The 10672-nt window shown below is 36.6% G+C and overlaps 2 protein-coding genes across 4 annotated transcripts in view; one reads left to right on the top strand and one right to left on the bottom strand.

The window, feature by feature from the left end:
- The window catches only part of BMP2K (BMP2 inducible kinase), a 143370-nt gene extending 134015 nt beyond the window's left edge, over positions 1 to 9355 (top strand). For both annotated transcript variants that reach the window (XM_028848477.2, XM_028848476.2), the window contains one exon: positions 3572 to 9355. In XM_028848477.2, the coding sequence (XP_028704310.2) occupies positions 3572 to 4995 (1424 nt within the window). In that variant the 3' untranslated portion in view covers positions 4996 to 9355. The remainder of the gene's footprint in view (positions 1 to 3571) is intronic.
- The window catches only part of PAQR3 (progestin and adipoQ receptor family member 3), a 31152-nt gene continuing 21545 nt past the window's right edge, over positions 1066 to 10672 (bottom strand). For both annotated transcript variants that reach the window (XM_015138442.3, XM_015138443.3), the window contains one exon: positions 1066 to 5025. Coding sequence is in view for 1 of the 2 variants with exons in the window: in XM_015138443.3 (XP_014993929.1) it covers positions 4985 to 5025 (41 nt within the window). In the remaining variant the exon portion in view is untranslated. The remainder of the gene's footprint in view (positions 5026 to 10672) is intronic.

The raw sequence follows: 10672 nt of genomic DNA, 5'->3' as shown, positions 1-10672 counted from the left end.
GTGCATGAATCATGGTTGTATCTAAAATGCCGAAAAACTAGAAACAACCTAAATGTTCTATTGCTAAATAGTGAACAGTTATATATGCAATATTTTATCATATTTCTGTCAGAATAAATAATGGACTATGTTGATACCTGAAAAGATGCATTAAAAATAGTAAGTTAAAAACTCACAGATTTATACCCACACTGACAATTATAAATGTGTATTTATATTAATACAACTTTGATAAACTGACAAAGGCCAACAGAATGGGAAGTATAAAGTGACAGATGTCTTCTGAAAAGTAATGGTAACCAGTTGGATAATGAAAACAGTCAATTTTAAGAAGACTAGGGATTACAATGTAGTAATTTTTAAAAGGTGAATTTAAATTCACTTCCAAATGACATTCTCCAAGATGAAATATCTGTCCTATGTTAAATGTTCTAGAAGAACTTCAGGAACACAACTAAAGTGTCCTAGAAATGGAAAATTTCAAGATAAGTTGTATAGCAGCGTTTCCCAAAGCACTTTTGCACAGTTGGTTTTAAAGGTTAACAGGCATTACATGTAAATAAAAGGGTAGTGAAGACAATTTGGGAAATCCTAGGGTTCATAAAATTAGATTCTTTTGTGTAGGACTCATTAGCCCCTTTAATGAGCATACTCCAGGTGAGTAGGAGTGGAGGCAGAATGCAGAGTGCCTCATTTCATAGACTTGTTTGCTTGAGACCACAGAACTGTTGGGCTTGGTTCTTGTTAGGGAAATAGCCTCTGCAGATACACTTTGGGCAACATTGGAATGTTACTTGGAGGTGTCCGTGAGCAGCCGTGAGGTGTGAATGTTGTGGCTGTGGGTGGGTATGCAGCTCGAGGAATAATACGTTGAATGTTCCACAGTCAGGGATGATGGGAAATCATCTGGAACCGTACATATTTTGTTTTTTTTTTAATTTTCCCCCTCTTCCTATATTTTGCTTTTGAATAAAAATTCATGAGAATAAATTCACTAATCTAAAATTAACTTTGTTTTTAATATCATAAATATGCGGTATAGGGAAGAAGTCAAACTTGAGAATCTGCATTTGATTTGCTTTTAATCTGGAAGGATAACAAATACAGCATGTAGCTCTTGGCTGGTTTTAAGGAACTGGCAGAAGATTATATTTGCATTAAAGTATAACCTGGTGGTATTCTCCACATACTTGTCTCCCACACATTCTTTACCACCACAACTCATGTCAACATTGCCAACAAACTATACAAGATGACCAGATCCAGTGGCCATTTTATGTCCTTAGTTTACCGGACCTCTTTGCACCATCCAGCTCAGTTGTCTGTTACCTCCCTGTAAACATTCTTCTCTCTCCATTTCTGTGACATTGCACTCAGCTGTTTTCTTCCCCCTCTCTGGCTGTTACTTTGTAGTTTGTTTTGCATGTTCATCTTCCTCTGCTGACTTCTGAATGTTTTATACTGAGGGCTCAGTTTTGGATCTTGTTTTCTTCTATGTTTTCTTCCGAGGTGATGTCCTTTAGTCTTGTAGCTCTCCCTGCATACCGACTGCATGGTGATAACTCCCAAATCTATTTTCTTCAGCCAAAAAGTAACCATTGTTTTCAAGTCACAGATACCTAAGTGCTGTACACTTAAATGTTGTCTCACACATATATCAAGCTTAATGTCTCCAAACAAAATTTTTAGTACTCCTCTTCACTTTCCAGCTATTCATTTTTTAAAAAATTTATGCTCATTAAAATTGTGTGTGTGGGTACATAGTAGGTATATACATTTATAGGGTACATGAAATATGTTGATACAGGTATACAGTGCATAATAATCACATCAGGGTAAATGGGTTTCTATCATGCCACTCATTCTTTCCTTTCTGTTAATGGTACTGCCATCCACCAAGAGTTTTCCATCTCTATGTTTTCTACTTTGATCCACTCTGCCACCACTGTCATGTCATCTAGGCCACCAAAATCTCTAATTTGCATTACTATAATTTCCTTTTGCCTAAACTCCCTTTCTTATCTCCCCTTAGTCTTTTTTTTTTTTTTTTTTTTTTTGAGACAGAGTTTCGCTCTTTCGCCCAGACTAGAGTGCAGTGGTGCGATCTTGGCTCACTGCAACCTCTGCCTTCCAGTTTCAAGCGATTCTCCTGACTCAGCTGCCACCCGCCACCATGGCTGGCTAATTTTTATATTTTTAGTAGAGATGGGGTTTCACCATGTTGGCTAGGCTGGTCTCAAACTCTGACCTTGTGATCCACCCGCCTTGGCCTCCCAAAGTGCTGGGATTACAGGGGTGAGCCACCGTACCTGGCCCCCTTAGTCTTTTTCTATAGAGCAGTCATTTTTTTTTAAATGGAAACCTAGTCATGACACCCATTTTAATAGTAGCTTTCCATTATACACTGAATTTTGAATAAAATCTATGCTGCTTATTGTGGCCTTAAAGGACCTTCACAGTCTGGCCCTTTCCAGTCTTCCTTACCTCATCTTGTACCTGATCCTCCCTTGCTCACTATGTTCCAGCCACAATAGCCTATTTTCAGCCCCTTAAATATGTCTTCATATATGCCATTGCTTTTACTGGAAGCAGCTTCCAGCTTATCCTTTGCATGCCTGGCTGCTTCTCATTGTTCAGTCCTGTCATCTCCTTAGGGTGGTCTTCACCGACTGTCCAAAGTAGGTTTATCCACCCATTTCCCTGCTCTCCTTTATTTCAGAGCACTGGTCACAATTTATGTTTACTTGCAACCTCTGATTATAAACCCCTGAAAGCAGAAACCATGTTTCTTCTACTCACCAATGTACTATGTGTATAGTAAAGTGCCCTATATTTCTTTTGTTGAATGAACTCAGAAAATGAAGTGACTGAATGGATTCTGAGCTAAAAACATCTCCAGATGGTGTATATTTGTTTTTAAAAGCATCTCGCTTTTAATGTAATGTATAGATATTATAATTAAAGGAAGATATATCATCTAGAGAAGACAGATGTTCTTGGTACAGTCTCCATTTAGTATCTGGTCCTTAGCTTTGATCAGGCCATTCATGCTAACTCAATTCAAAAGATACTGGTTTATAAAAAATACAATGCTGATTTAAAAAAAATAGTGAAACAAATATGTAACTGAGCAGGCAGGCTGTTCATGCTTGTGGATCTCCATGAGAAAACTTTACAACAGTTGAAATATAAGCAGAAGGTGTTTAGTGAATGTGAGATCTGAGCTTTCAGAATTAGCAGAATAATGTTATTTTGGTGGTGGGGTGAAGAAAATTTGCTAGTCTACTACATTCTGAGTGCTATAAATAAAATTTGGCTGTCAGAGTATGATGAGGAGGCAGGGTGTAGGGTCCAGATATGAGTAAGTCTGTTTACATTAAGACTTAACCATCTACTTGAGGTCAAATGCATTCTCTAGGTCTACTGACAAAGAATTGACAACATTATTCTTTCCTCCAAGGGAACTCGTATGAGGGATTTGTAATGCTGTGTGTAATACATATTAACATTTAGTGCAAGAGGATTTTGAAATGCATTGGAATGCTGTAATAATTTTTCTTTGAACTTGCAGGTTCTCCTGAAAAGAAAGCTGAACGTTCATCTATAAATCAAGAAAATGGCACTGCAAACGCTCTCAAGAACGGCAAAACAAGTCCAGCATCTAAAGATCAGCGGACTGGAAAGAAAACCTCAGTACAGGGTCAAGTGCAAAAGGGGAATGATGAATCTGAAAGTGATTTTGAATCAGATCCCCCTTCTCCTAAGAGCAGTGAAGAGGAAGAGCAAGATGATGAAGAAGTTCTTCAGGGGGAACAAGGAGATTTTAATGATGATGATACTGAACCAGAAAATCTGGGTCACAGGCCTCTCCTCATGGATTCTGAAGATGAGGAAGACGAGGAGAAACATAGCTCTGATTCTGATTATGAGCAGGCTAAAGCAAAGTACAGTGACATGAGCTCTGTCTACAGAGACAAATCTGGCAGTGGACCAACCCAAGATCTTAATACAATACTCCTCACCTCAGCCCAATTATCCTCTGATGTTGAGGTGGAGACTCCCAAACAGGAGTTCGATGTATTTGGCGCTGTCCCCTTCTTTGCAGTGCGTGCTCAACAGCCCCAGCAAGAAAAGAATGAAAAGAACCTCCCTCAACACAGGTTTCCTGCTGCAGGACTCGAGCAGGAGGAATTCGATGTATTCACAAAGGCGCCTTTTAGCAAGAAGGTGAATGTCCAAGAATGCCATGCCGGGGGGCCTGAGGCACATACTATCCCTGGTTATCCCAAAAGTGTAGATGTATTTGGCTCCACTCCATTTCAACCCTTCCTCACATCAACAAGTAAAAGTGAAAGCAACGAGGACCTTTTTGGGCTTGTGCCCTTTGATGAAATAACGGGGAGCCAGCAGCAAAAAGTCAAACAGCGCAGCTTACAGAAACTGTCCTCTCGCCAAAGGCGCACAAAGCAGGATATGTCCAAAAGCAATGGGAAGCGGCATCATGGCACGCCAACTAGCACAAAGAAGACTTTGAAGCCTACCTACCGCACTCCAGAGAGGGCTCGCAGGCACAAAAAAGTGGGCCGCCGAGACTCTCAAAGTAGCAATGAATTTTTAACCATCTCAGACTCCAAGGAGAACATCAGTGTTGCACTGACTGATGGGAAAGATAGGGGCAATGTCTTACAACCTGAGGAGAGCCTGTTGGACCCCTTCGGTGCCAAGCCGTTCCATTCTGCAGACCTGTCATGGCACCCTCCACATCAGGGCCTGAGCGACATCCGTGCTGATCACAATACTGTCCTGCCAGGGCGGCCAAGACAAAATTCACTACATGGGTCATTCCATAGTGCAGATGTATTGAAAATGGATGATTTTGGTGCCGTGCCCTTTACAGAACTTGTGGTGCAAAGCATCACTCCACATCAGTCCCAACAGTCCCAACCAGTCGAATTGGACCCATTTGGTGCTGCTCCATTTCCTTCTAAACAGTAGATACTTCTGATGGATTCTTGGCATTAACTCCTGTTTCAAGAAAGTATGAATAGTTTCATGAATTTGAAAGAAAATTTGGTAGCTCTTTATATCATTCATTCTTAAAGATCAATCAGAATAGGTGATTTCTAAATAAACCAAATAGAAAAATGAAGTATCTCTGCAGGGTAGGAACTTGATGCCTCTTCAGGAGAAAGGGAGCTAAACTGCAAGCTCTAACGAAGGGTTTCTGCTACTGACATCACAATACAGAAATGCAAGTGTGGTACTTCCAGTGAAAGCACATGGCACCTTTCCAGGTGTGTAGCCACTGAGAAGGGACAGTAAAACTTATTTTTGATATCAGAATGTCATTTTTGTGTGCATATCCCTAAAATTAGGGTTATTTGTACATACACTAGTTACACTTGTGAATTTTTTTAAGGTCTCTTCTAATTTCCAGACAGTTAAAAACAGTCTAGTTATCTTAAAGCATTAGAAAGTAATTATCTGGAGAGTGCAGAGATTTCAGTCCATACACCTTTCTCCACAAAGCAGAGCCAGAAGTAACTGACTATTGTGCCTAAAACTCTGTTTCATTTTTAAAAACAAGTGCCATTAATATGGAATATCTAATGATAAGCATATGAAATAATGTGTAGTTAATTAGCGCAATTTAACTATTCCACAATTTACATATTTCAAAGCAATGTTATACATGATAAATATAATTTTTGTCAATTAAAACAGAACTTAAAAAATGGACTATCGCATAGAAGCCTAGAACAAAAATATGAGAAACACCTGACATTTGCAAAGAAATTATAAGAAGAAAAAATGATATAGAATAGAAAATGTTCACTACTTTAGAAACACTTTATGAATGGCTTCTTGCCCCAAACTTTTATTGTCATGGCCGTAATAAAGCAGATTATTGGAAAAATTGGAGTGAGGACAAGGGTTATATAAAAATTTTATAAGAAAATAATGTAGCGGAAACTGAATTTTCAAGACATTTACAATGTGAAATCATGTTGCATTTAATAATGTACTTTATTAGCAACTTCACCAAATATTCCCCAAATCATAAGCAACAATTATTTTTATTAGGTTTGGGGGGTGGAGTAGATTTAATAAAGTGCACAGAACGGTGACACCCACAAAGCCTTATATAAAGGCAGGATTCATGCATCCTGCTGCAAGTACCTCTGCACTAATACACCAGATCTTAAAATGCATATAAGGTGGACTAGCATCTTAACTCTGCTAGTTGATTGTGTCTTTACTGAAGAGAACCCAGCTACCAATTTGCCTTTTTTTTACACCACAAATCCTAATTAGAAACTTGAGATTTTATAGAAATCATTTAATGATAGAGATTACATATGTGAATTAATGTGAATATAGTATCTGTGCTTCCTGTGTCTGTAACTATTTTAAGTTATAATTGTGCTGTGCTATCAGATTAACATTTGGAAGTTTCTAGAACAGTTAATGCTATTTACAGAAAGGAGTGGACACTCATCAACTGGCACTCTCTTTGATTTTTATATTTTAAATTAACTCTCTTCGAACCCAATTAAAGTATATTTTATGAGTAATTTTATTAGGAATCTCTTAATTATAGTGCCCCAATGGGATAAGCTATTTGCCTCTTTTCACAGTTCTGAACTTGGAAAGAAGCAAAGTATATGTAACTAAACCACTTATTTGTCTTTTTATTGCTTTTTCCCTTCTTTTATATGCTAAATCAAATACAAATTTGTGGATAGGGAAGCAATATGTGAATCACAATGTAGCAGAGGCAGACCAAGCATTACATTATTATTTAGAGTTGTACTTTTAGAGCTGGACTGCACCAATTACTTGTCCTCGTGCCAAAGGCAAATGTGTTCGCACCTTTTTTTTTTCTTCTGATTCTCAGGTTGATTAATATTGCTAATGCAAATGCTCAAGTAGATGTTTAAAAACTTTACAAAATAGATTCAAGTGATACTTTCTTTTAAAAGTGAAGAGTTGATGATTACACATAGTAAATTCATGAACTACAGTAGGTTTGTATCAAACAATTTTTTTAAATGAAAATCTGTTGAGGTGTACACAATATGCTTCTTGATTGTATTAGTCCTTGGTCTCTGCTAGACCTCATGAGTTTCATCATTTAGAAAAGGGGTAGAGGATGAACTAATGTGGTCTCCTTCAGATGTAAACATGAAATACCTAGAGTTTTAATTGCTTTTCAATACACTGAATAATTTTAAATGATTCCGACACAGATGTAGACCTTTTGGCTTATAAATTCTGAGGAAACAACTCTGACAACTTAAAATATTTACATTCTTAATGTTATAACACAGCACAGTGACTTTCTTCTTTCAAGATTGTAGCTCAGAGAAAAGATACAGGATTCAATTGGGGGTTCAACAGGATATAAATGGAGAGATTCCTTTGTGTTGTAGTAGAGGCATTTTCCTAAGGAGTATAGATTTATATTTTGCATTTTCATTCATCCTCCCCCAGAATCATGGTCAAGGTGTAGGTCACTCCACACAGCTGATGCTCAGGTTATTCCCTTGTGAGAATTATGAGAATAAAGCTCCCAAGGTATGTGAAAGTGCTTAACACAGTACCTGGCACACAGCACTCAGTAAAAGTTTGGCTCTATTATGGGATGGTTCAATTCTGGTTTAAGGAAGTAAGAAAGGTTATATATATATTTATATTTACCACTAAGCAAATACACACACACACACATATGGGTTTTTTCCCCTAATATTTGGGTGTCCCCTGTGCTTCTTTAGGATGTAGTTATAACTAAACCTGTTATACTTGAACATCACTAAGAGAAGTAAATTATTATGAAGCTAGCAAAAATCTGAGGCCAAAGTTGTTTCCTAACAGCTTTAATAATGCTTGTTGATTTTGAATAATCCTTTAAAAAGTGGACCATTTGCTTATTTTAATATTATCACGTCAGTAAAATGTTAGTATTAAAAAGATCAGCTTTTTATGGCATTGAAGAATGTATCTGCTAAGACACAAAAATTGCATGGTAAGTATATTAGGTGGAGGAGGAAAGGTTGTAGGCTGGATGAAAATTTAACTGACTAGAACATTTATTCAGGAGTGTAATTATTTTCCCTTACCCCAATCCCTGTGTATGTGTTGCGCATAGTTATGACATTATCTGGATTTGCAAATAGACACAACTTTCATTCCTACCCTGTCTATTGTTTAAGAGTGATAGACTGTTGTTCTCTTGCTGGTGGAAAATCTAAGGTGGAGCCCACTCTTCTCTGCTGAAGTTCACCAGGCAGAGCGGTTTTGTTACAAGTCAGCTACTCTGCTTGGTTTATTTTAGGTTTTGGTACTTCACGTAAGCACTGTTAGAAGGTACAAGTGTATTAATATCACTAGTTTTGAGGAGCTTGGGTACATTTGTTTTTAATATATTTAGAATGTGCAGTAAACTTTTTTCTCTCATTTTTTTTTTCTTTTTAGCAAACTTGTTATTTTAGGTCCAATTATTGAGTTGACAGTCTACTGTGAGAATGAGATGACATATCTACTGTGAGAATACCATAAATGATGAATAGTTTGAGAACTTTTATACTCAGTGGTGTTTTATATATTAAGATAAAAATATGTACACACATGCATGTCACATCTCTCTACTGTGGAGTTAATGTGAATTTTTAAAAAATGGAATTGCAACCACAATCATATATCTAAGAGAACATTCACTCCTAGTGAGGGTTTACAAAAGCTACTAAGAGAATAAGGTAGATGATAATGCAAAGGGTCATGATTTGGGGTTATTTTTGTTTTATTTTAAAATTTATAGTGCTACTTTTGAAAGAATTGTTTTTATGACTGTGCTCTTTTTGTGATTGAAAAGTCATCTAATAGAAGCTGTATAGAAGCTACTTTTTAATTGCTGGCAAACAGCTTTAAGTGCACTTTCTTTGATTACACTTCCATTTTTTGTTAAACTTGAATTTTCTGAAGCCTTTTATGTACCACTAAGCAAATAACTTTAACCTTTAAATAAATCAGATTTACATCTTTATTGTATTTCTACTTGTTACAAAACATACTTGCTGAAGTAACTTCAGTCCTCAAATATCGCTGGGAAACAGTTATGAGATAGACTCAGTCTCCCCCTGCCATCCCCTTCCCCCTGCCATATCTAATTAAGCACTAACTGATTTTATTACTTTATTGCCTTTACATTGCTTATTCTTTTTGACTGAATTCTGTCCCTGATTCACTATATTTTGTTTGAAATTTAAAGTTATTTTCTTACTCTATTTATCATACCTGTTTTAATCTGTTTTCTTTAAATGCAATAAATCCCAAATGGATTGCATATTCTTTATAATCAGTGACTTTGGAGTTTTTCATTATTTGTCTTATTACGACTTTTGAATGTAAACTTCTATTCAAATTCAGTTATTTCATTCACACCACAAACATTAAGGACCTATTATGTAGCAGCTAGTGGAATAGAAAAGTTTGTAAGATTAGATCCCTATTCTTAAGGAGCTCACAGTTTACAATTTAGGTAAGAAAACCCATTTGACTTAAAGAGTTTTTGCTACAAGAACACTTAACAGAACGACTTTTTCAGTGAGTCATAATTACTGATACTCAGAGTGATGACAGTAGGCAAAAACTATTCTGTAATGCCTTCTGAATAACTTGTTTTGTAGCTTCCACATTATAAATTTTAAAAAATCCTTAAAACCTGGTAACATCTTTGGTTGAATTAATATTGGTTATTTGGTTAACTAACATTGTAATCCTCAATTATATCAGAAGAGAGGCTATGACACATTAAGAGAAAACCTGTTGATTGGATTGATGGACTAAGTTTGGCATCAAGGTTATAATACTATGTATTATTCCACAAACTGGAGTCTTTAGATTGGTAGCCTGTGGAACGGTTCATCTTATTTTTATGAATGAACTTTTTTTGAAGTTGTGTGAAAAAGGGGGCTTTGTATCTTTTTAATGAATGGTACAAAGCAGCAAAAGAACACAAATGATCAGAAAAGTTCTATTAACAAAGAATAGTTTGCAGTGTTCCTGTTCAAATTCAGTTATAGTTAACTTATTTGAGATGAATATATGCTGCAATTTGAGCTGTTTATTTTGGATAATGAATACCTTTTTAAGGAAGCCCAGCTCAAGCATCACATGTAACATGTAGTTAATATTCTCATATTGAAAGCTTGAACGTTTGGTGTTACATATTAAGATAGTTCAAATGGTTGCCACAATTGAGATTACATGCATGTTAGGTAGTATTTTGATCTCAGATTTCATAGAGCAGGACTAGAACCTTGGCGGCTGTTCATTTCAGCTCTCTTGAGGATGGAGGTTAATTTTTCACAGGAAACCCCCTACTGCTATTTACCTCTCCCTTCCAAAAATGTTTTCTTAAGGGTAGTTTCAGTTCTGGATCATCATCTCATTACACTACCTGGGAATTCTGGTACAAGATCTCAGAGGACCGTATTTACACCTCTTCAGTGTAAACACAGTTTTTGTGATAATACACATAGAAGGTATTTCTACCCCTTCTCTAATAGGTGAGCTGATTCTTTACACACTTGGGCAGAGGTAGAATTCCCAGGAATGATGATTTAGAGTAGACAGGGACCTAATGCAGCAAAGCAACTAGCAGGAATTCAGA

Source organism: Macaca mulatta, chromosome 5 (genome assembly GCF_049350105.2).
Source record: "Macaca mulatta isolate MMU2019108-1 chromosome 5, T2T-MMU8v2.0, whole genome shotgun sequence".
NCBI lineage: Eukaryota > Metazoa > Chordata > Mammalia > Primates > Cercopithecidae > Macaca > Macaca mulatta.
The sequence above is the reverse complement of the archived record's forward strand: the minus strand, read 5'-3'. Positions and strand labels throughout refer to the sequence as shown.